Source organism: Orussus abietinus, unplaced genomic scaffold (assembly GCF_000612105.2).
Source record: "Orussus abietinus isolate OABI.00-Male unplaced genomic scaffold, Oabi_2.0 scaffold94, whole genome shotgun sequence".
In the NCBI taxonomy this organism is placed as follows: Eukaryota; Metazoa; Arthropoda; class Insecta; order Hymenoptera; family Orussidae; genus Orussus; species Orussus abietinus.
Window position 1 is genome coordinate 335,135 of NW_019394261.1, and position 23,848 is coordinate 358,982.

The 23,848-nt window shown below is 43.3% G+C and overlaps 6 protein-coding genes across 7 annotated transcripts; 3 read left to right on the forward strand and 3 right to left on the reverse strand.

The window, feature by feature from the left end:
* The first annotated feature begins 53 nt into the window (after positions 1 to 53).
* On the forward strand, positions 54 to 1,405 carry LOC105696862. Its single transcript, XM_012419652.2, has 3 exons — positions 54 to 237; positions 382 to 549; positions 627 to 1,405. The coding sequence occupies exons 1-3, from the start codon at positions 206 to 208 to the stop codon at positions 967 to 969; spliced, it is 543 nt and encodes a 180-aa protein (XP_012275075.1). The 5' UTR covers positions 54 to 205; the 3' UTR covers positions 970 to 1,405.
* LOC105696860 (WD repeat-containing protein 75) lies at positions 1,349 to 8,236 on the reverse strand. Its single transcript, XM_012419649.2, has 15 exons — positions 7,840 to 8,236; positions 7,575 to 7,776; positions 7,318 to 7,499; positions 7,111 to 7,230; positions 6,869 to 7,047; positions 6,628 to 6,786; positions 6,360 to 6,553; positions 6,090 to 6,274; positions 5,848 to 6,011; positions 5,568 to 5,754; positions 5,302 to 5,480; positions 5,043 to 5,209; positions 4,784 to 4,969; positions 1,945 to 2,057; positions 1,349 to 1,846 (listed from the first exon to the last, which is right to left on the reverse strand). The coding sequence occupies exons 1-15, from the start codon at positions 7,965 to 7,967 to the stop codon at positions 1,657 to 1,659; spliced, it is 2,535 nt and encodes an 844-aa protein (XP_012275072.1). The 5' UTR covers positions 7,968 to 8,236; the 3' UTR covers positions 1,349 to 1,656.
* On the forward strand, positions 2,595 to 4,256 carry LOC105696865. The gene is made up of 3 exons (XM_012419655.1): positions 2,595 to 2,633; positions 2,968 to 3,144; positions 4,124 to 4,256. The coding sequence occupies exons 2-3, from the start codon at positions 3,052 to 3,054 to the stop codon at positions 4,226 to 4,228; spliced, it is 198 nt and encodes a 65-aa protein (XP_012275078.1). The 5' UTR covers positions 2,595 to 2,633; positions 2,968 to 3,051; the 3' UTR covers positions 4,229 to 4,256.
* A 172-nt stretch (positions 8,237 to 8,408) lies between the features above and the next one.
* Positions 8,409 to 9,603, forward strand: LOC105696863 (mitochondrial import receptor subunit TOM22 homolog). The gene is made up of 3 exons (XM_012419653.2): positions 8,409 to 8,648; positions 8,901 to 9,006; positions 9,089 to 9,603. Exons 1-3 carry the CDS (start codon positions 8,535 to 8,537, stop codon positions 9,292 to 9,294), a joined length of 426 nt encoding a protein of 141 aa, XP_012275076.1. The 5' UTR covers positions 8,409 to 8,534; the 3' UTR covers positions 9,295 to 9,603.
* A 229-nt stretch (positions 9,604 to 9,832) lies between these two features.
* LOC105696861 (la protein homolog) lies at positions 9,833 to 12,307 on the reverse strand. Of its 2 annotated transcripts, none has more exons than XM_012419650.1 (7): positions 12,046 to 12,307; positions 11,492 to 11,845; positions 11,270 to 11,412; positions 11,118 to 11,199; positions 10,785 to 11,030; positions 10,577 to 10,715; positions 9,833 to 10,338 (listed from the first exon to the last, which is right to left on the reverse strand). In XM_012419650.1, the coding sequence occupies exons 1-7, from the start codon at positions 12,211 to 12,213 to the stop codon at positions 10,253 to 10,255; spliced, it is 1,218 nt and encodes a 405-aa protein (XP_012275073.1). In that variant the 5' UTR covers positions 12,214 to 12,307; the 3' UTR covers positions 9,833 to 10,252. The 2 variants fall into 2 exon arrangements, with proteins under 2 accessions (XP_012275073.1, XP_012275074.1); XM_012419651.1 differs by having other exon boundaries at positions 10,248 to 10,338; positions 10,521 to 10,715.
* Positions 12,308 to 12,803: 496 nt separating this feature from the next.
* Positions 12,804 to 23,363, reverse strand: LOC111674415 (midasin-like). The gene is made up of 8 exons (XM_023434799.1): positions 23,242 to 23,363; positions 22,937 to 23,160; positions 22,657 to 22,868; positions 21,510 to 22,498; positions 15,908 to 21,425; positions 13,444 to 15,837; positions 13,120 to 13,360; positions 12,804 to 13,033 (listed from the first exon to the last, which is right to left on the reverse strand). The coding sequence occupies exons 1-8, from the start codon at positions 23,357 to 23,359 to the stop codon at positions 12,851 to 12,853; spliced, it is 9,879 nt and encodes a 3,292-aa protein (XP_023290567.1). The 5' UTR covers positions 23,360 to 23,363; the 3' UTR covers positions 12,804 to 12,850.
* Positions 23,364 to 23,848: the final 485 nt, after the last annotated feature.

Genomic DNA, 23,848 nt, shown 5'->3' on the forward strand with positions numbered 1-23,848 from the left:
AACGATCTTACCGACGCCGCTTCCCTTCGCGCGACGCAAATGGACGTCACATAACCTATCCTCGAGTATTCGGTCTAGTTAATACCAACTAATCTCTGGTTAACATAAGAATTATTAAACGGCCGCTGGTACGAGCTGAATTGTTTGACTAGAAAAAAAAACAAAACGAGGTGATTGTACTTGTAACTCTGAGGGGAAACAAACAATGGAAAGCATGGACGAGGAAAGTGCCGCCGTGTAAGTTTCTGCCTTTTGTTTCCGAACAATTAAAATACTTGCTCATAGAATTTTAATAAATTTGGGGGTTAGGAAGAGTTGATTGTGGATTAGGGACTTTCGATTTCAAAGATTTGTATAAAAAAAATTCCGGATATTCAACAGAAAGCCAGTTCACGGTGGTGAGGATGTAAGTGATTTGCCGAAAGTAATGGCTGAACTTGAGATGCTTACGGTAAGCTCCAAGGGCCCCTTGGAGATGGTCTCACCAAACAAACGGATGTTGCGAAAAAGAATACCAAAACCTAGTCCTTTAGAAGGTTGTAATCGAAGGTAATACATTTTGTAATCGTGCTGTCGTAATTGAACTGAAAACTGTGTACACAAACTCTCGTTTGTTTCATTTACAGATGTAATTTAAAACCTCGGAAACGATCGCACCAACCAATGGAAAGTGAAAATGACGTGATCAATTATTATTTGGATAAGAGCATCAAGAGGAAGCCGCGTGCCTTGGAAACAATATTTGAAGAGAAGGATGGCTGTAATATTCAGCAGAATAAATTAATGAGTGCAAGGAAATTTTCAAGAGTGATCAAATTTGTGCTCGAGCCTACAGATTCTCAAATAAAAAAAAGGCGTAAGAGAATAAAAAAAGTTTTTAACGCTACAGTCAAGGTCAACAGGAAGCATATGTCGATGGAGGCATTTTTGAACAAATTAAAGATTTTCGAACGCAATCTGAGTCCATGATTTAATAATAAAAATACTGTTAATTAAAGATGGATGTCACCTTTATACAGATGTACATATTCAGTATTACGCAGCTTGTATTGGAATCATGATGTACCCTAGATTAGCTTCAATATAAAATTTTAGAACTCGACTATGGAGAGCAAGCACGATAATTACTGTTATTACAGTATTTCTTTTTTAATCAATCGACCAGAATGTGCAACTGCGTAATAAGGACAGCCAGTATTGCGTGATTAGATTAACGACAAGTCATACAGACATTAGAATGCACAGCTTGTCGACGATGTGAATGCATTATTTTAATTAGTTAACTATTGCTGTACCTTGGTCTACTACGTTAATGTATAATGGAATCGTATGAAAATAGTTATGTATGTTCATATTCACAACGTATATTTATTAATTTTTTACGCCAATAAACCAAGAACCAATACATACACGATTCACTTCACCCCACCTACACGTAGTCCGGGTTATGCCATGCAGCGTTGGTAAACACGTAAACTTAATTTTTTAAATGACATACAGATACCACCGATCCTGAGCAATGCGTCACAGAGATAATCCTCGAAATCTTACAGTACATGACAATTAGTCAACGATGCCACAGGGGTGTCATTAATGATTCTTCAGATGGAAGTCGAGCAAGTCGCATGATTATTGGAGGAACTTACGACTTCCAAATCAGCCTTCATCGCTAGGGAGCAAAGAGGAAAGGAAACTCCAATCGTGATTAACGAGAGCCTGGTCAGAAGCCTCATCGACAGCGTCCACCAGGAGAGAAAGAGATTTCTTAGAGTCCTCTTTTTTCTCTGTCTCCTCGTCGTCGCTCTCGTTCCTCGAGTTCTGAAACACGTCGTCCTCATCGGGTTCCCTGGGGAGAAAAAATGACAAGGATCAACCGAAGTACTACAATCGGTGGTCAATCTTAACTTGACACAGACAATCGACGTGTATACAATTTCTATTCACCTAGAGGAGTCTTCATTTGAGGACTTCGTCGGAGGCACCGTCAGCAAGGAAGTAAGAAACGCAGTGCAGAGAAGCCTCGTCGGAGGCAACGTGTGTGCAGGGATATTCGTCAGCTGTAAATTAAGCATGTACAATTACTCCATGTTTAAATTATCAGTAAAAATTAGGGTACACTGTCGATTAAAAAAAAAAAAGAATAATACATATACATCTTAATATAAATTATCTTAATATAAATAAATTATCATCTAAATGTTCCAAGCCAAATTGTTCAAAATTGCGTCAAGGGAAGACTCGAGAAATCTTTCAAGATGCAGGAAGGTTTTCCGGCTTCATCCGCTTGTATCCGAATTCTCCAGCTTGTTCGGAAGGCGGTGAGTCCACGTCCAAAAATGCTTAAAACCTCATCTCGTTCCCTGAATTTCTCGTGAAACGCAATTCCCGGACTCGGAGGCGCAGTTTTTCCCCCAATTCCGCCGACCGGGAGCCGAAGGGCCGGCGAGGGGAAGCGCTCCGGAGTTCCTGTCCCACGCGTTCCCTCCACTCTTCGCGGTGGAGGGATAAGATGACAAGGCCCGCGTTAAACATCCACGGAGAAACAACTCTGAGACAGTGTCGCACCGTCCGCTGGACCAGAAGGGCCTCTTAATTCGGAAGTCGATCCAGTCCGGGTCCATCTTCACCTTAAGGTGACGCGAAAGTGCCATCCGAGAGATAAACCCTTGAAGAAGCTTTCCCGCAAGCTCGACGTACCCAATCGCTTGAAATCATCCCACCTAAATCCGGAGGCCCTCCACCCATTTCACTCTTTATAACAAATTAAAAGGAAAAAGAAAAACAAAAGTACCAATAAAAAAATTTAAAGAAAACTGGAAATATCATGGGTGGAGGGACCTCTCTTACAGCCTCCGCATTTCAAGCGATTCGGTACGCCCAGTCCGGGGATACATTTTGTAAACGAGACCTCCTCGGCCGCCACTTTCAGGTCCCCTTAATCCTAACGTCGACCTTGGGTCTCTTCAGGGTCCGCACCTTGGACAGGAATATCGTTCCCTCTCCAGAAGTCTTCGCAGTAGAAGCGAGTGCAGACATTCCGTATAAAGGAGAATGAAGGGAACGCGCCTCTTGGAGGTCCTCTTCCTCCTGGTCCTGTTCTCCACCGCCGTGGTCTTGTCTCTACCGATCGGCAATCCCGAGGCCGTAAGTACCGCAAACGAGTGAACGCTTATTCCCCTCATCGCTCTTACTCATTCCAGGAGTCGACTGGCTCGTCTACGAGGATCTTTACCTCGCCACGACCACCCTGAGTGCTTTACAAGTAAATCTCGTCTCTCCCATCGGCATGATTTCATTAAGCCGGTAAATAAACGGCCGGAATTCCGCGTATCGCGGCGGTCCGAGCCGGTTTAATTTCCGGCCGGTTGTGCCGGGAGTTCAACGTTCTCCGGACCTTCTAATCGCCTGTAATCATCTCCTGCCCTCGGCGATGTTTCATCGACGGGAATTTTCCCCCGTCCAACGGTGTTTCCCAGGATGGATTTTCCGATTTCTGGGTCCCATCGGCATCCCCTAAAGGCGTCGCTCCTCCTCGACATTCGAGCTCTTGGAAGCCTCGTTTTCGTTGGCCATTCCTTGACACGAAACCACTGACGAACCGTCTGACGAAGGCGTAACAAAGCGTGGGAGTTGGCATCTTTTACTCGGAGTTTTGTTCCCCTGTCGTGTGTCATTTGCCGAGAAGAAGTGAGGCAATACTCGAGGCGAAACGAGCCGAGATCGGACGTAGGCAGAGCCTCGGCTTCCGGTCGTCCCTCGCGAGGGCTGGAAAACTTTTTCCTCCGTCAGGGACTTCCGCTCCTCTTCAATTCAGCGAAATCTCCCCCTTTCGTGTCAGATGGAAAGGATAATTCATTTTAAGAGGGCCCTCAACTGATTCTAATTACCGTAGGTGTTCATCGACAGTGCAGCTTCTCGGTTCGTCTCATTGTTCCCATGGACATGGTGTCTTCGTCTCTTAAGTAGAGATAAACTGACCGAATGCTTTTTTTTTCCCCCTGGTTCGGGTATACACGTGTCAACGTTTTGGACGTTCCTGAAAGATTAACTCATCCCTGACTAATTGGATTAAATATTATTAATGGTTGATTATGACCAGCTGATCTTCTTGAAATTGTTTCAGGCCATCGAGAGCATGAGACAGATCCCACAGTGGCATTGCCTTCGTTACAGGAAATTCGACTTGGTTCGCAGATGCAGGAACTATCGCATAGGAAGGAAGCACTAACTTCTGCGAGATCGATGAACATTCTGGCACACTGTATTAACAAAAGACTCCAGCTTTACCTGAGGTTAAGTCTAATCAAATTTAGAGCTGGTGCAGCAGGGAATTTCTAAGCAAAGTATTGTATTTATCTGAACGGATGCATTTACTCGTAATCCAATTACGTTGGATGCAAACAATAACTCTATCGTACCAATTGTTAACAGTCTGTTCTTGTAAAATCGATTAAGTCGAGATATTTAATTTATACTAGACGTATGCTACAATTTATGTTCTAATAACTAGTTGTATTCGCTAGATCAATTATTACTGTACGACTCAACGACTTAATCCATGTATTTAAGTGTGATAAGCGTATCATTGATATACCTGAAATACCTGATAGAACAGATAACAGTATACATACCGTAATGTAAGTTCGTACTTTGTATTTTCACGTATAGAATTATTTTAACAGATGTCTACCGTCACGTGGGAGGTCATGCATTATTGTGTAACATCTAATTAATTAATAAACTAACGGAAATAAATCGTAAGCAAGCGATGATTTTTACTTACTTGCTCAACCATGCCTTTCCCAGGAAGTCCGAACTGTTCGTAGACGTACGGAGTGGTTTTCTCCTTGGTCAAAATAACCTGCGATGCCATTAAATTTGCAAAAGCAGTTGCAGGTACATGTCCATCGATGGATAAATTTTCTAGGGGCACTGTAACTGTAGATTCTGGCTCCAACGAAAGTAGCTCCTGCAAGCATAATTTATAAACCAAATTATTTCACATTAATTCTCCATCGTAAAAATAATCATGCGATTCTTACCTGATTGGAGTCTAAAAAGAAGATCTGGGATTTTCGTAGCCATTGTTTACCAGCCCCTTTCTCTTGAAGATGTGATACAAAACAGGCTCCTAACACGAAGCTGTCTGTATCAAGAACTTGTTTTCTTGTGTACACTGGCATCGAGGATCGGGGAGTAAATACAAATACTACAAAATTAAGAAAACATGTTAGAAAAGGGAAGAATAATTCGTTGAACCATTTTAAACCTCTATGTCAATTTATAATGAGTATTACTTACGTGTATTGTCAGCGGTAAAGGCAGCCATGTATATCGAGTTTGGATCTGCCGTCAGAGTAGACAGTTTAAGAGGTACACCCCACATTAACGTAAGAGTCAAAAGATTCCATACAGCTATATGTTCAGTTGACCCAACTACCACAAGATGACACGCCTCGTGTCTACCGAATTCAAGGTGACTAAAAATAAAAAATAAAAAAATATTAATTTCAGAAATACTTAAAATTACTCAAGTAAATTCTAAATAATATATCACATTAACTAACGTTATAGGGTGAGTGTAGTGCCTGTGGGAAAGACTGCATTTTAGTTTACACGTCTCTGGTACCCAAATTGTCAAAGTGGAATCGAAGCCAACTCCGAGAAGGGAACCATCCATGGAGAATGTGGCATCCGTTGGAAGAAGATTTCTGTAGAAGCCAACGCTATGACACTGCCAGTGTTTCAATTTTTCTGGAATTGACAAAGTGTCCGTTAAGCTTTGCTCCGTTATTCACTTCATATTTTAATGAAACGTAATTTTTCCATAACATATTTTTCACATACTATGTATCGAAGTAGGTTCGACAAGAGTCCACAATTTAAATTTTTTATCTCTGCCTGTTGTGACCACCAATGGATTATCGCTATTAAATGATGTGTACGGTTGAAACTGTAAAGCAGTTACACCATCCTCGTGAGGCAGCTCGACAGAAGTATTGAGAACAAAGCTAAAATGACAAGGGTTTTAAAATTGAGATTTCGAATTAGGTTTCAACATAGTTCCATGGAATCTTCCTCTCACACACATTTGTCTGTTAACGTCAAATTTCCAGAATTTGAGTCTCACTTCAATGCTAGACAACTTATCGTCTCGTTGCTCGACCGTTGCCATCCACGTTCCATCATGATTCAATGTTACTTTCATAACTTCTGTATTTACAATAATGGCATTTCGTTCTTGACTCAGAATATTTTGTGCCGTTATGTTGACCTAGAATATTCAAAGATATTTTTATTCCAGTGAGAAGGTTGATGCGTTTGTCCTGATTTGAGATTGAAACGTGTAATTTTCTTACATTATATAAAAGAGTTCTATTGTGAGGATCATAAAATTGCACATGGCCTGTACGGCTGTTGAGAACAAGACTGTTGGTTCGTGGATCGACAGTGAGGCCAGCTGGGAATAAATCCTGGCATGACATGGTGACCCCCCATGTAAAATTCTGTATTATCGAAGTTAATTTTCTGTGTGGATCCACAATGACTATACCTACGAAGAAATATAAAAACATGATAACCTTCATATACATCATGGAATATTCCTAGTATCATATGTTTAATTACCATTGTCCAGCGTTGACACAGCAACATATTGAGTCTCTGGTGCAATTATGAGATGTTTGATAGGTGCTGGTAACCGTGGAAGAAATGACTTATGTTGTGGATTAGCAAGCGTCCATTTAACGAGGACACACTCGCTACCTCCAGTGTACATATAACCCCCTAATGTAGGAATTTAAATTTATGAATACCTAAAATTATGATCCTTGAATCTATATAATATACTTTATAGAGTAATTGTTACCTGAACTACTAAAGGCTATCTCTTTAACTGGTAGGGTATGCCAGTGATACGTAGTATGAATCGGTTTGTTTTCTGAAAGCCCTCTCCATACCAAAACTCTACCACTTATATCTCCTGTTGCGACCCAGTCTTCATTAGGGTGCCCAGCAATACAAGTAAATGTTCTCATAGTTTTATGCCTGAAAGGTGTATCGATTAATTTTTCTACAAAATATTTAAGGACTATGATGTAAAAATCTTACATTGTATCATTTAACATTCTTCCTAGACTTAAAATATGTAAATCCATTTTATACGCAACTGCAATCAAGTTGTCGCCTCCATTCCCAATGCAATCTACATGATAATCATCACAGTCAGCTCTGAAACATTTAAATACGTGATATACTGTATCTATTAAATACAATATAATGATAAAAATAATTAGATATGTTGTAGCAAATACTGACTGTATATATCTATGCTTGATGAATTTCCCACTCTGAGGGTCACAAAGGACAACAGAAATGATATTCCTGGCTCTGGAGAAATAGGTAACAAGGATTCGATAAACAGTTTTCCCATTAGTTGTTCTGAAGTGTACGACATGGAATGTTTTAATTTTTGCATTCAAATTTTGAATGTCAAGGTGCTACGGATAAAATACAATGATTACGTTGACGTAAGAGTTATCGAAACATCGATCACATGTATTCATGCGACTCACAAATCTCTGTGCAATAATTCCACTGTGGCAGTTCCAAAATACAACATCCGCTGTTTCCGAACAGCCAACAATCGTTCCTGTATTATTTGGGTGTATTGAAATCCCGCTAATTTTATGCTCCAAGGGTTCAAATTCTCGTACAAAATCACCAGTTTGTGTACTATAAGATCTAATCGTTTGTTTCCGTACAACGTATAATACCCTACGACAAAGAAGACATCATTAATAATACATAAAAGTAATAGGGGGAAAAAGGGAAACATACTCTCCATCCTGTGAAAATAAAGGGCGATGATCGATGATACTTCCACCGCCTTTCCTTTTTACAACCAAATCATCATCTACAGAATTCTTGTCGGTCAAGTCAATCTCAGTAGACGGCTTCAACTGCATTTTTACTATATTATTGGAAGACTAGCAGATATTAAAAATATTGTCACAACGTATAACTATTACTTTCATAATTCATTACAAAAATAAAACATTGTCACGCGTCGCCGCACCATAACCTCCAAGTTACAGCGTCGAATTTAGACGTGACTAGAAGATTATTTCTTGTAAAAAAATGGGACCACTTTCATGGTAGTACATATTAAATCCGTCCTAACTGTCGCGCGTTGAAACGTATTAACTTTTCCGCACGTAACAAAAATCTGTATAAAGTCGTTATGTTTATGGTCGTCCTCGCATTGCCATCGTGCTTAAAGAAGTCTTAAACTGCATAAGAATACCAATGCAACTGACCTCGATTTAACGACGCGTAGAGGAACGTTCATATAGGTTATGTTGGTACAACTGGTCGAAAAATCGCCGTTACCGTGGAGATGGGACCACAGAGAATTCCGCTGTAGACGAGATCTTTGGTGTCTGCTCCTCGTATGAAATGTGCTCATGTTTTAAGGCTGCTGTTAAAACATTTACGATAAGATAGTCGCATCGAGTACTTTTTAATCTCTGTCTATGGCTTCTGTAGAAGAACTTGATCAGCTAGACAGCGGAATGGGCAGCAGTGACATGCGCTCCCCTGAAATAAAATTTTTGTTCGACGACGACGACGAGAATCTCAACGAGGAGGTAACATGCACCGATTGACCATCATTTCTTATTTTCGACGTACATTTGATATTCCGTGAGCCATCGCTTTAGGATGTGCAATCAGCAGTTTACATAATATTTAATGGTCATGGTGATCCACAGGATCTCGCTAGAAAATGATGTGGGACTTATCTCACATAATTTTGAAATTTTACGTGCACTCAATAATAACTAAAGTATTGCTATTGCTTTAAATTATCTGAATGATTAATTCTTTATTTCATAATATAGGATGAGAGTTTAACCGAAAGGTTAATCGGGCTGACCGAGATGTTTCCAAAAGAAGTACGTAACTTCGGATACAGTTTTGGATCATGCTTAAGTACTTGCATAAAAGGTCAGTTTTCTATCGTGTTATTATAGAAATATAAAATTCTTCAAAACTGCCAGTATTTTTCAACTTCAATTAATTCTTATAGGTTTATATGCATATTCCTGCTCAGCTACGTGGCTGATAGTTAGTTCATCTGTCATCCTATTTGCTCCAGTACTCTTTGAAATAGAACGTGCCCAAATGGAAGAAATGCAACGTAGTCAGCAGAAGCAAGTACTACTTGGTCCGAGCTCAGCCGTTTCCAATTTAAGTTCACCCAGCCTTCCAATTGCACCGCCTGTGCAGCGATAAATGCGTTACATATAAAATCACAAAATACAAAGAAGCCAAGAACATTTTCCATCATTATCAACTTTATTCCTCTAGCACTCTATGAATTGTAAAACCCTTTCTATGTGTCATATAATACAATTAGCTTACTGGGTACAGCTCACCAAAATTAGATCTCTGCCTGCACATTAATGTGATAATAATAAACATAACCATTCACAATGAAAATCCAGTTATTAGAAACAAACTATGTAATTGATTATATGAGGATTATGTTTTAGAGTAATTTTTATTTACTTGTTTCCTTGAAATAAAAGGAGTATCATTTTACTCAGCTTTCTTTTTATTTTGTCCCATCTTATTCCCTTCATAATTTCCTGAAATCAGTGTCATTACTTTTACTACACTGTTGCTCCGGTCGATTGGATCTTTTCTCTCAACAATTTATCTCATTAATAATAAATTAGGATCTGGGTGGACCTGAACAGTCATGCAAGATACAATATTGAAACCATTACTGACATATATCTTCACACTTTGTAGGGTTAATAGAAATTCATTTTAGTTAAAATGTTTTATTTCTTGTAACTTTAGTCTTACGCTATACTATCGAAAAATGACTAATTTATCGTTAACTGTTAAACATTTTTTGATGTCCTAATCCAACTAGGACAAAACAAATACACACAGTACTAGGTGATATTTTCATCTTATAACAATTATGTTCGTTCCTCAGTCAGTAGTAAGTTATGACTGATTTTCCTTTGCTTTCTTTTTTAAATTAATAAAATTAAGAAAGTGCACAATTATGTAAGGATGTTGAGGATGTACCCCAAAATAAAGATCATGTATGAAACCACTGTCTGTCAAGTAAGTGAATTCCAATAAAGCATAGCTCGAAGTACTGTATAAACATTTGCAAGTATAATTAATTAGTTGTGACGTCTAGAGCATCACCGTTAAGAATTATTTTGCTGTATTACTCATTCAGCCGCTTCTTTTCAGGAATTTCATCCGAGGTGAGACTATTTCGTCGTTTCCTATTACCCTTTTGTCCACCACGATCTAAAACAGAACAAATAGGATGTTATTTTATATTCCCAAAAATTGTAGAGGAACATTAGTATCTTAATTATGAAATCAGTAATTCAATCTTCGTCAACTCATTGAGATGCCAACATTATGCATCACTCAGTATTAGCATGGCTGGTCATCATTTTAAACATACAATAGAAGTAATGTTTTACCTGAAGATGTAATATTTTCAAGAACGGTTAGAGTGTGCACTAATTTTATAACTCACTCTTTTTAACACCACGCTTTCCCCTATTGTTAAGCTTTTGCCTGACATTCTTCATTTCTTCCTTAACCTTTATTAAATAATCTTTTTCTTCATCTCCTTCAAGAACACGGCAAGTGACTTCTGCTCCACTGATGGTTATCTAAGGGAGTTTAGTTCTTCGTAATATCGTTGCGTATTTTTAGAAATCAGATTCACGATATTAACTCACCTTACTATCTATCATCTTTTCCACAAAAGGTTTAGCAGCATCCTCTCCTTGAAGACGTACCCAGCCTTTGGAGTCACCTTTCTTAAAATCAATAAACGCTACGACAGCACCAGCCTCTATCAAAGTTTCCTTGATGTTTTCCCTTGTACAGTCAGGCAACATTCCGGAAATATGGAGAATGGAACCTTTAGGCAAACCGCTGTCATTTTCAGTTTCCTGTTCTTCTTCTTTAGAATCTTCTTTGTCCTGAAATTATGAGAAATGTTACGACTTCTGACTTAAATGGTAATTAGGATGAGTCACGTACTTATGCTATTGCTAAGTTAAACTTACATTGTTAATTTTTTCTTTTTTCTCAGACTTTTTGAGCCTTCTTTCATCTCGTTCTTTTAATTTCTCCAATGTGTAATCGACTCTGTAAATTATTTAAAATCAGGACCAATTGCTCATCTGCAATATAAATTATTTATTCGTGTAATACTTACACCCATTTCTTAATAAGCTCATTTTCTCCATACTTTATGGACTCTTTCTCCATAAACTCTTTGGCAGTTTGTATAGTAGAAAACTGGACAAAGACAGATCCTTTAAAGTGCAAATTTTTCTCCTTATCTTGGTATTTCCTCATCTATTGACAAAAGAAGATATCAAACATGTATTTATCGAAACAGAATTTAACCTGTACCAATATCAAGCAAAATACATACATAAACACTTTCATAAGGCCCAAACGATCCAAAGAATTTTTTCAGTTCCTCAATCGTAGTTTCTTTAAGCGGGAAACCTTTAACATATACCGTCCTGGCTTCTTGAGCCTTTTTATATTCCTCGTCGTACACTGGCAACGGATGTTTTAAAGAACGGCGAATACTTTTTCTATCTTCCGAGATCTCCATCAGCTCGCTGGATTCAAGCGCTTTCAAGATCACATCCATGTCAGTGCTCAGAGCTGCTAACATCTTAAATCTCAGCATGACAGACATCGGAATCCAGCCATCGGACAATCTTGTCTGTGCTCTTAGAAACTTATCCCGTTGCATATTTACATCCCCGAAATAAAACTGGAAAAAAACAGAGTGTATAGAAACTTGAAGTATGGAAAATAGAGTCCGTACAGCGTGTTGTCTTTGACCAAAATCAATCTACGCTACAAGTGATAGTTAACCTCAAAGCTCATTCCTAAAACTAGGTGCAAATTTTAACCCCTTAACGCAAGCATGGAAGAAAATACAAAAGGCAGTACAAACAGTGAAAGAATTACCTCAACTTGTTCGCGAATTTGCTGGAGTAACTCTGAAGTGGGTTCTACCGACGAAGAGTCGGCTGTCTCTTGAGTTTCTTGTGCCTTCTCTGGATCGTCCTGCTTCTCTTCCTTCGCTTTAACATCATCCTCGCTATTTGACTTACTTGCATCATCCTTGGTTTCCATTGTTATGAGGTATTTTTCTTATTTAAGACGTCTAAAATAAATTTCAAGATCTGAACGTCTTTTCTTCACCACGTGTTTCGTCAGGAAGGCGGTATTCGTGTGCAACGGTAATGCCGGTTATAACCTGACGCCCTCTTCATTGGAAGATTTGACCTAGCAGTATGTACCAGAGTATGTACCTCTATGTTTCATGTAACTCATGACCGAACATATTTGAATTCAAGATAACGTGCTTTTCCGAATGTTAACAAAAACTATCAGAAGTCCGATCGTATGTCATTTGTCCTGACTTTACTTACGGGTCCGTTTAAGTTATTCTTTACTTCTGCTTTTATTAAGTTATTCCTTATTTCAAAAACTATGGTTGAAGAACTGAAACGCAAGATAAGTTTCGAGCAAACGTATAAATTTCTAATCTTACAAGTTACAGAGTATTCTTAAAAAATTAAAACTTCAAGAACTAATTATAAAATTAAACGCTTTATTTTCATGTAGATGTATGGTAACAAAATGTACATACACACGCGCGTATATATTTATTTACGTATAATTCTATGTAAAATATATATAAAAAATATATACCGCGTGGACGTCCAACAGAGAAAATAATTAAAATAACATAGTTTGGTTTCATTTTCTAAGAATCGATTTTTCCAACGACTTCGAACCATTGTCTAAGAGCATCACTTAGAAGGCCCGGAAGAGCATTTACATCTCTTGCGATCATGTAAAATGGGAATGGGAAACTGTCCATGTAAGAGCGAATGCCTAATAATTTTCCTCCTTCGAATATAGGCATTCGAATGTCCAAAATGGAATCCTGGAACGGTTAAGAAAAAGTTGAATTAAACATGTGACTAAGTTTAAAAATATTTTTAAACAATAGTTTAAATATTTCATTATTACCTTATTGAGAGGATTGTCTACAATAATGAAAACGAGAAATATATCTGACAATCGAGCCCTCCGAACGGCACGATGTACCCGGTCAATTCCTTCGGAGAAGACTCCTCTACCATCGGACAAAACTACAAGCAGTTTTGCATTATCCGATGAAGAGTTTTGGCTCTCAAACATATCGACGGTGAAATCCACCAATTGTCCAACCATAGTTTTCTTCTGATCGAATTTCATGTCTTGAATTAACCTGGAATTATGTTACTTCTCCTTAATGTAATAACTTTTAACGAAGGAATAACTAGATGAACATTTTTGGTTTTCCAATGTTACCTGGATCCACTTTGCTCGGTGAATGGTTCTCCTAACCGATGAAGCAAGGAAGCCTCTTCTCCGAAGCTTACCACACAAAGTTGTCCAACTTCCAAGTAACTCATGGCTTTGCAAATCAAGGCCAAAGATTCAAAGGCCAGTTCCTTGGAGTGATTGTCAGCCATGCTGCTGGAGTCATCGATGGCCAGGACAATCTGATAGTCCCTCTTCGAAGGCTTGGTCCTCCGCAGCCAGATCTTGTCTTTCCTGAACTGACTAGCGATATAAGGAATGATTTTCCTCATATTGATTCTCCTCCCAGTCCTGTAATCACCCTTGAGTCTGGATGCCTGCGTAGGCTCTAAAACGAGCCTCAGTTTCTCAGACAAATCTCTAGCTTGTGTTTCCGTTACCATACTTAAACTATTCCACGCAGCCATGGCTTCTTCGGTCGAAGGAACTTGCACCCATCTGCCCAACATCTTTTCAATCTCTAGGCGTCTGCTTTCAACCTGTCTCGTTATTTCCGTAGTTTCAGGTGTAAGATTCGTGTAGAATGCAGATTCATGTCCACGGTCTACCTTCTCCGTAGTTGCAAGTTCCCCTTCGACTTCTACAACTTGCTCCGCAGTCCCTTCTTCGATATTACTTCCCTTCTGACGAGTGTTTGCCTTCTCTTCTTTACTACCATCGGGCACCTTTTCCGCACCTTGCTTTTCAGTAGCATCATCGACTTCGATTTCCTCGTCTTCGTGCACGTCTACGTCCATGGGTTCGTCTTCTTTCTCTTCGTCTTGTTTCTCCTCTAAATTGGAAGCCTGCTGTTTGACTTGGTCTTCCGTAGCTGCATCCAATGCAAGGTCATCGAATTTCTCCGTCTTTTTAACATGTTGAACCGTGTCCGTAATATGCTTCTCTTCTTCCGACAATTCTTCCCCCTTATTCTCAGCTCTTTTTTCCGCTGAGTGGATGGTTTTCAGCTTTTTCTTGTCAGGTTCGAATTTATCCACTAAACTACGGTTCTCGTCGCTCTCTCCGGGTTTCCTCCTCTTCTCTGCAGGGTGGTCTTCGTGTTCCCTCAACGAAGAGGGCCGACTTTCCTGGGCAGAATTTCCTACATGTCCACTTTCATTATTCTCCGACTGGGACTGCCCAACTCCTTTATCTTCATTATTCCCTTCGCCGTTCTCTTCAGCTGCTTCTTCTTGGTCTTTATCCCTCGATTGCTGAGCCACCTTATCCCGACTTCCACTTTGCTTGTCATCGATCTGTTCCGCAGCATCCGTTGCTTTACTGGCAGCGTCTGAACTAGGAGTCGCCTCTTCTTCGGCATCGCCATCCTCGTCTTCCTTCTCTTCTTCTTCAGTCCCCTTTTCCGTTCCCTGTTTGTGAGCATCTCTTTCGCTCTCATTCGCGTCTTCTTCCTTCTCTTCCTTGCTTGCTTGATCCGGATCCAATTTAGCGTCATCTTCTTCATCGCTCGAGTCGTCCACGTTTTCAGGGTCCTTTTTCTCCTCATCCACCTTTGGTTCTTCGGCATCCTTTTCCGGTGGCGACTGATCTTCCTTCATCTGGTCTATGTCGAAAGGATTCTCTTCTTCAGGGCCGTCATTATCCTTCCCTTCTTCGCCATCCAAATTCATGTCTTCCGGCAGATCCAGCACTTCCGGTTCCGGTTCCGGTTGCTGGTTTCCGTGATAAGGATCGATCTGATCATCGTCAACCTCGGGTTCTTCAAACTCATTGATATCCTTCTTCTTCTCCTCCTTTCTCTCCCGATCTTCCCCAGGGTCTGAACCCTCAGCCTCGTCTTCATCCTTTGCCCCCATTTCCTGACCGATCTCTTCGCCCTTCCCCCGTTCCTCTTGCTTATCATCGGCTTCTTTCTCTTCCTCCTCCTCGTTATCATCACCCCAGATTTCTTCGTCCAGTTTATCGGCGCCTTCCTCCGTCTCTCCTATCTCTTTGTCCATTTCTTCATCTTCCTCCTCACCATCGCCCTCGTCACCTTCTTTCTCAAGGTCCTGCAATTTACTGTCGAAGTTCTCCGACATGTCTATACCCTTTTCTTCTTCCTTGCAGTCTTTGTCCTCCACTTCTTCCGTTTCCTCATCAGCTCGCCTTGCGTCGTCCAATTGATCCTCAGTTTCTATTCTGTCCGAAACATCTTTCTGACCCTCCCCCTCCCCAAGACCCATTCCTCCTCTGTCTACGCTTTCCGTTCCTTCCCCATTATCTTCTTCCATGTCAAGGTCTCTTGGCACACAGAAGCCATTTGTTGCTAGATCTAGAAAAACGTTCAACTGCAAGTACAGGAGTTTGCAAGTTACTCTGAACGACGCCACTTGCTCGTTCAGGTAGAACTGGGAGAAAAGAAGATACTGCTCCAACAATGGCAGACATCTTTTCAGTAATCTGCAAAGAAGGAACAATGAATAAGTAATTAAAAAAAAAACACAATAATTAACGATTAGCCAACAATTACCTGCCGCAGTGAGTCGAATGTTCAGATGGAAGATTACACAAAATCGACAGAATGTGGTTTAAATGTCGATGTACGGATTTCAAATTTAATTCTTTAATGTCCGCTTCGAGGTGTTCAATCAGTTTCTCCTTCAGCTTGTTTTGCTCAAGCTCATCGGCTGCTTCTTCAAGGTCTCCGTTATTGTTTTCCGCGCTTTCCTCTTCAGCTGGTAGCTCTTCGTTATACGTCAGATTCTCCTTATACTTCTTCTGAATGACCAGAAGAATAGAGCTGATAAGAGACTCCAGAACGCCTTCGAAATAAGTGATAGCTTCGTCGGACAAATTCTCTTCCGATTGACCCTGAGCTTCCAGGTTCCGAAATTCGTCGATTCCTCTTTTAGCTTCACTTTCCAGCCAGGTAATATGACGAGCGATCGGATGATGAGACTCATCGTCGCCACTAAACATCTCAGCAAGATTAAGAATGGCTCCCCTAACTTTATCGACAGTCTCGAAGCTCTTCGCCAGGAACTTGAACTGCAACGAGGTGAAAAGGAAAACACTGCTCCCACCTAAGTTGGTTTCCTCGTGATCCTCCACCTTTGGAATCAGCGATTCGAATCGTTTCGCGAGGTCCAACAGGAGATTCAGGGAGTCTGCCACCAATTTCTTGGCATTTAGCCAAACAGGATCGTCCCTTTTGGCGAAGACCATCTTAGGTCCCTCCTTATCGAGGACGATTGTTTCCTCTTCGGCACTGAAGGGATTGTTCTCCGGGCATGCTTCCAGGTACAGCTTCAACTGGTCCAGACCACCTTGAAGAGTGACCAACAGCAGCTTTAAATGTCCAGCGCATCTATTCAGACTCTTCTGGCCTGGAAGGTCGGAATTGGACCCGTCGATGCTGGATAAATTGGACAACTGCCGCCTGAGGGCGACAAACGAATCCAGCGCCTCTACTATTGCTCTTTTCTGTCCATTCGCCATGAGCATCAAGTGCGAAGAGAAGCCTCTGCAGCGTTCCAGATTCTGGGCTCCTAAATCCGTCTTGGTACCCAGCAAGTTAACGTTCAGTGCGTTTAGTTTAACAAGGCTATTGTAGTAGTACCGGTCGCAGCCTTCCCACTGGGACAGCATTTGAGCGTCAGCTTTTATCAGGCTTATCTCTTGCAGAGCTGCTGGGAGATGCAGAGGCGGGACCATCAGGTCCAGGACCTCGTCCTGCTTGTTCCTCCAGGACAGAGTTCCGACACGGTGGGACACTCCGAGGGACGACAAGGTCTTGAAGTAGTCGGAGAGGGCCATCTTCTTCTGCTGGAGGATGCTCCTGGCGTGGGACTTCTGCTTCTCCTTCGGTAGGGTCCTGTCCACCTCCAGGTTCTTCAGCCTGGTGCTCCGCTCCAGGAATTCCTCGGCAAGCTGCTCCACGTCTGTCCTCAAACTCGGGTAGGAGGACATGAGAATGCTCTCTTTACAGTAACGACGGGCCTTGACAAACAGGTTCCCGGTCCTGGACAAACGTTTAGCAGTTACTAGGACGTCTTCGTTCATTTTCCCTGGGAGTGCCGCGACGAAGTCGGCCGGATTTATCGAGTGGAATTTCTCAGGCTGATCCCAGATGCCCTTCGAGGTCCCGGAAGAGGTCGACGAGGGCTTCACCTGCAAGCAAGGCGAGACGCTTTCCTTCAGACCCGTTTCGAATTCCTTGACGAATTTGTGCAGAGTCCTGTGAGTCTTCTCCACGGTCTCCTTCACCGCCCAGTAGCTGATGTCGTTCCATCGAGCTATCTTCACGAAGTCCTTCAGCTTCTTCTCAATGGGCGTCTTCAAAATCTCGATCTTCTTCCTCACCTCGGCACAGAACTGGCCGTAATAGTTATAAATGTTCCACAGGATGGCCAGGACCTCGTCCTTGTTGCGACTGGGATTCATGTAATAGACGTGACAATGGAAGGTCAGAAGTAAGTCAAGCCTTGCTTCGAATTCTACGAGGGAAGACTCGCCCATGAAGCGATCCAGGGACTCTACGAAGGTCTTCTTCGAGATGGGATCATTCTTGCCCTGGGATGACGGTTCCTTCTCAGAATCTTCGTCTTCGGGTAACCCTCCGTTGACGTAACCCTCGATCAACGCGTAGAGGAAGAACCACCACTTCGAAGTTCTGTCCCGCAATCTTCGTTGAGCCTCTTCGAGGCAGCTTTTCCAGCAGTCTAACTCCAGTTTCCGCCAAGAGACGATCTGCTGGGTCAGAAGCAAGGTGTACTCGGACAAGCTGACTCCACTGTGAGCGTTTTCTTCCCACTCCTTCATCTTGGTTAAAAGGAGCTCGAGTCCTGTGAGGAACCTGAAGACCGAGGAAGTGACGGAGAAGCCGAAGGTCCTGTGGACGATATCGCGAATGGACCTCAAGGTCGGATGTTCGGGCCACTCGTGGAGGAACTTCAGGGTCCTCTCCAAGATGCCTTCCAGCAGTGGTAGGCACTGCTTCGTCTCCTCCACGTTACTGTCTTTGTAAAAATCGTAGGACTTCTTCGCAGCACTAAGCCCTGAAGAAGCATTTTTACCATCGCTCGCTCTCGCCGTCAGGGTGGTTAAAAAATTCAAACTCGTGTGCAACTTCGAGGAGAACTCGCAGTCGAAGCCGGGCATTAAAGTCTCCAGCAGGAGGCCGAAGGTTCTGTATCTCTGGATTAATGGCTCGACATAATCCGGCGTGCCAAGATCGGGAGATTTCTTCAACCATGCCGAAGAGGTGAAGCCCTTGACGATGTCGGAATGCATTCTCTGTACTTCCAGGACGTCCTCGTCAGTGATGAGTCCTCCGTACCGCTCTTCAGGGTCCGCTGAGGATTCGACCCTCTCCAAGGAATTCTCGTTTCCACGCTCGATGTCCGAGAAGTCCACGTCTCGATAAGTCGGGAACAGACGACGCAACTCCGACTTCATTTCCTCCTCTTCCGTTAGTTCTTCTCCCCTGACCCGAGCTTTGTTTTTGTACAAGCTCTCCTTTTCCGCGGCGAGCGTCTCCTCTTCTTTTTCTTGTTGCTTCCAGATGAGGACCACTTGCTGCAGCAAGGCGTTTAAGTCTGCCCACAGACTCTTGGACAATGTTCTCTTCGACACCACGTAATTGTACAGCTCGGACAAGCCCGACTTCATGACTCGGAACTGTTCCTGAAGAGAGAGGAAAATGCTCGTAGACTTCAAGGTATTGTCGATCAGCTCTTTGGTCGTTTCGGAGGTGCAGACCTCGAACAGGGCCAGCGAGGTGAGTTGTCTAGGAAATCCTACCAAGGAACTCATGATGGCCTCCACTTCTTCGGGATCTAGTCCAGTCTTCGACATGGTTATCAGTTTCTTGCACTCGTCTATTAACAAATTCGCCCCGTGAGTTAGCTGAGCAACTGCAGCCGTCAGGGGCAGCACGATGTCCGGATACCCTGGGAGGTATTTATTCTCGACCTGAATAGAGAACCTCCTCAAGGACTCTCTCCACATTTCGGTTTTTCGTATAGCCTCAATGGCGGAATTTACATTGCCGGTGATAAATCGAATCCTGAGGTTCCTGACCGTGCCAGATAGTCGCTCGATATGTTTCCGGACGATCTCCACTTCTCCTAAGGAGTACCTGAAGTTGGCAACCTCTTTGGACAAGGCTATGAATTCCAAGGTAGGAGGTCGGATTGCTTTCAGGCTCTTCAAGTCCTCCTTCCTGGCCATCAGCTCCTCCAGGTCCTTCTCCATCTGCAGAGCCCTAGGATGGAGATTGTTTCCCTGGTCATCTCCTACTATCCTGGACCGTAGAAGAGCTACGTATAAACCGCATCTGTGATCCATGATGTCCTCCTCGGCATATTGGAGCTTGAGCCTAACTTTGTGCACCGGGTCGATGAAGCCCAGGTTCCCAAAAAGAAAAGCGTTCAGGTATCCCAACAATGACCAGGCTTTGCTTCTTTCCAGGATCACGTCGTCCGGGTCCTGTGCGTCTCTTAATGTCTCTGCTAAACTGCGCAGATCCTGAAGAGGCTCGCGATAACTCTTGACGTAGTAATCCGAGCCAACGTCATCAGCTTTGATTGTAGTCCCTGCCTCTGTGCTAAATATCCTTTCCAAGTCGCACTCGGCCTCCATTTTCAGGACCGCGGAAAGGAACAAGTGCAGGGATGACTTCAGCATCTCTAAGTCACTCGAGGCGTACTTGTAATGCCTCGAGTTCAGCGAAGCAGCGTTCATCCATAATGTATCGTTCAAGGTTTTCAACTGGTTCATCCTGGCTCTGTACGTGCCCAGGGTCGCGGTAGCAAGGATCGATTCCCCCAGCTTATTTGGAGACTTGTTCAGAATCAATTCCGCAGTTAAACCGACAAGGACGGGTCCATTAACGGGCTGCCCCCGCGTCTCCTCTTCGGCATCCTCTTCGGCGTCCTCTTCAGGACCTCGCCAGTGTAAAACCCTCGTAAAATCTTTGATGGCTGACGAGTTCTGATTGAGACGGTCCAGGAAAACGAACAGTTCTGGCAATAATCGATTCCTCTCTTCAAGTTCCTCGATTCCCTTCTCAATGGCCCCACCTAAGACCGCCAACAAGTTTCCTGGGATACTTGGGATTTCGGAGAATCTCGACAAAAGACGAGGTGCGTCACTCAAGATCGAACTCCTCCCGGATAATTCGAAAACAGTCCCGCAGATGGCGTTGGCGAACAGCAAGAACATGTACTCTTGCACAGGCCAGAGCTGAACTTTAGAAATGATTTCGGGAATCTCTTTGTTATCAACTACGGAAGTCCTCTCGATGAAGTCAGAAATCTCGGACGAGGTTCTCAGGTTCAACCCGCCATTCGCGCTGATCTGCTCGATTTCTGCCATTTTTGATAAAGACGCCTCCTCTAAGGACCTGGTCAAGTAGATCTCCTTCCAAATGTCTATTAACTCTGCCCTTCCTTTTTTAACATTTTTCTCTTGCAGTAGCAACATTCTCAGAGACCATTTCAACTTATCGGTTTGAACTTCGTGCGTGGAGAATGCATTGGACAATTTTTTAAGAGAAGGATATGCAGTTACAATCGACTCCGAAGAGTACGGCAGAGGCAGATGAAGGTGCTTCTTGATGCTCTTCGAGATCTTCCTAAAAGGATCACGCCTCAGCGCCAATTCCTCGTTGAAGTTCTCGATGGTTGAAATTAACTTCCCAACCTCGTCCTCGGATTTCGGGTGCAGAGGAGCTTCGCCGCACCTTGCCAGCCACTTCTTCAGGAACTTGACGAGCCACTTGTAGTGCACTCTGAGGAGTAGAGCGACCTCCTCCACGTTGTTGTTAATGTTCTTCGACTTGTTTATCTTATCTATGAGAGTTAACTCGCCGAGGATGTAGAACCTGTCGCACCACTTCAGGTTCCTTCGAAGATCTGCATAATTCTCGAAATCCACAGCCAGGGCGTTGTTCCTCAGGACATGGTCGACGCACTTCTCTACGAGGGTGCAGAACGTGACGAAGTTTGTTATCAGCGGCTGACTCTTCAAGACTGGCGTCAACTTGTCTGTAGAAAAATGATTTAATAATCAGTCCGTTATCATCCTACCGCGCCCAGAATAAATCCCGGTAACAATGAACAGGTACTCACTGTAGTACACGGCATTCGAGTACTGCAGGACAGACATGACCTTCTCATGTTTCGTAACTTGCAGTTCCTGCATCATGACCTCGGTACTGACATGGGAGAGCCTTAGATACAGCAACAACGCTAATCTATTAGAATCATCGACCCTCTCAGAACGAATGACGCTTCTCGCAGCATTCGGCAGCTCCACGGGATCAAAAGGAAGAGACTTATCAGCGAATCGAAAACGAAACCTGGCCACTTCATTGGCCAGCAAGGTGCTCTTATCCCTGGGAGCCTTGAAGAAGCTGGCATCGGCGTCCGTTAACATCCTGGACAGCCATTTATATCGGATCTCCAGGTCCTCTTCCGAGGACTGCTCGTAGAAGCCCAGCATCAGATGCGGGAAAATCTGGGAAAACTTGCCAACTAATCGCCGCTTATCGTTATCGGGCAGATCGAAAAGTGCGTTTAGAAATTCCGTCGTGGCCTCGGATGGCTGAGAGGTTCCTAGGTGCTTCAAAAGAGCGGACTGATTGTCGATGATCGCCTTTATCAGCACGCCTTGTTGTCTTATCCGCGCCAACGTGGAGTTGGTCTTCAGGTCGAAGACGCTTAAGGTGGCGGATTCAAAGTCCAGAGGTGGTTTCGAATCCTCCGAAAAATCCTCGGAGTCGACCACCTCGGTTATCCGCGAAATCAGCCGGCTTTTTGCCTGCTGATGCTGAATCGATCCGGCTTTCACGTAGACGTCCACGCAAGCGGATTTAACGGCCCGCTTCGCCGGGAATCCTCGGCGTACTTGTTGAGTAACCAGAAATGCGGCGTGCAATAATTGGGTTGTACCGAGTTTCCAAGTGGCCGAAACTTCCCTGGAAACCACGTCCTGTACCTTCAAGAGGACCTCCTGGTGGTTGCAGGCTGTTAAGCCCGAGTTGAAGAGCAGCGACTTCAGGTCTATGGGGTTCCCCTGGTCCAGCATGAAGACCTCCACCCCTCTGTTCCTCATGGCCCTGGAAAATCGGAAACAGCGGTAGGATTACTTATCCAATCAATTGTCCATAATCGACGCTTCTCCTTACCGTTCGGATTAAAATAAAATATAGATTGCGAGGCAAATGTTGGAGTAAGAAACACTGATGCTGTTAACGTTCACGTGGAGTCACTCTACCTTGATATCTCCCCGTATTTAGGATCCATGGTGAGGAAGAGACGGAAGTCCCGATGGGGCTCGATGGTGACGACGTTTCCATCGGCATCGACTCCTCTTTCGCCGATGGCCAATACTCCTCCAGGCTCCAACAAGCCATTCAGCCTGTCCAGGACAGCCGGACTACAGAGATTGACTTGGTCCACCAGGAGCCAGGACCCTTCACGCAGACACTGCAAATCGATTCCTGGGATGAAGAAGTCCAAGAAGCTGCCACGACATTCCTGGCACATTGACCTACCTTCACAAGGATGCTGTCCACCCACTCGAATTTTCCTCCGGCATTCAAGCATTTGTCCTCCTCGACAAAGGACGATAATTCCCGCAACTTTTCAGAGATTTCCCTCAGCTGCAAGCCCTGGGACGGTTCCAGGATTTCCATGGCCGACACCAGTTTCGACAATTCCTGAGCCTTGCGGAGGAAAAAATCGGTCTCGGCTGAGGTGGCCTTCGAGTCGCTCGCGTCTAAAATTAGGCGAGCAAAAAATTAAAGATACATAGATTAAAAAAATCTTGAATGCACTCAAATCCGGGAATTGTCCTCACCGTGGGAGAGATGTCGGACTTTCTCGAGCAAGCCGTGGTAGTCGATCAAGTCCTGAAGACCATCCTGAGTAACCCTTTCTCGCAGACTGCCGATAAGGAGCTTCTCCACACGTTCCATTAACTGCTCCAAGTGCCGATTGTAGTCCGTCTGCAGAAATGCAATATAAAAAAAAAAAATGAGTGGGCCCCCACCTGAGGGTGGGATGTTTATAATGAACCTTTATTAATTACTCGTGACCAGAGATTTCGCTGGGAAAATTGTTTAAGTACTAAAAAGTAGAGATTTTTTGCGGGGCCGAGATTCGGTAAGTGGGAAGTTGATTTCTGTTCGAAAGGCTCTGATAACCCGTCGAGGCAATCGAACGACCTGGCGATAATGTCGAAAGGCTGAAATCTAGGAATAATTGCCGGAATTCTCGGATTCGGGAAGTCTGATATCAAAGACGTCCCATTGGGCGAGCAATTTTTGGCCGATATCGCGGGAGGACATCATCCTTTCCGGAAGTGGAAAATTGAAAGCTCATATTCGCAGCTCCCATCGAGGAAACCAATATTAACTTTCCCGAGGGAAATTGGATTTTAACCGGCCGGACTTCTCGATGGCTCG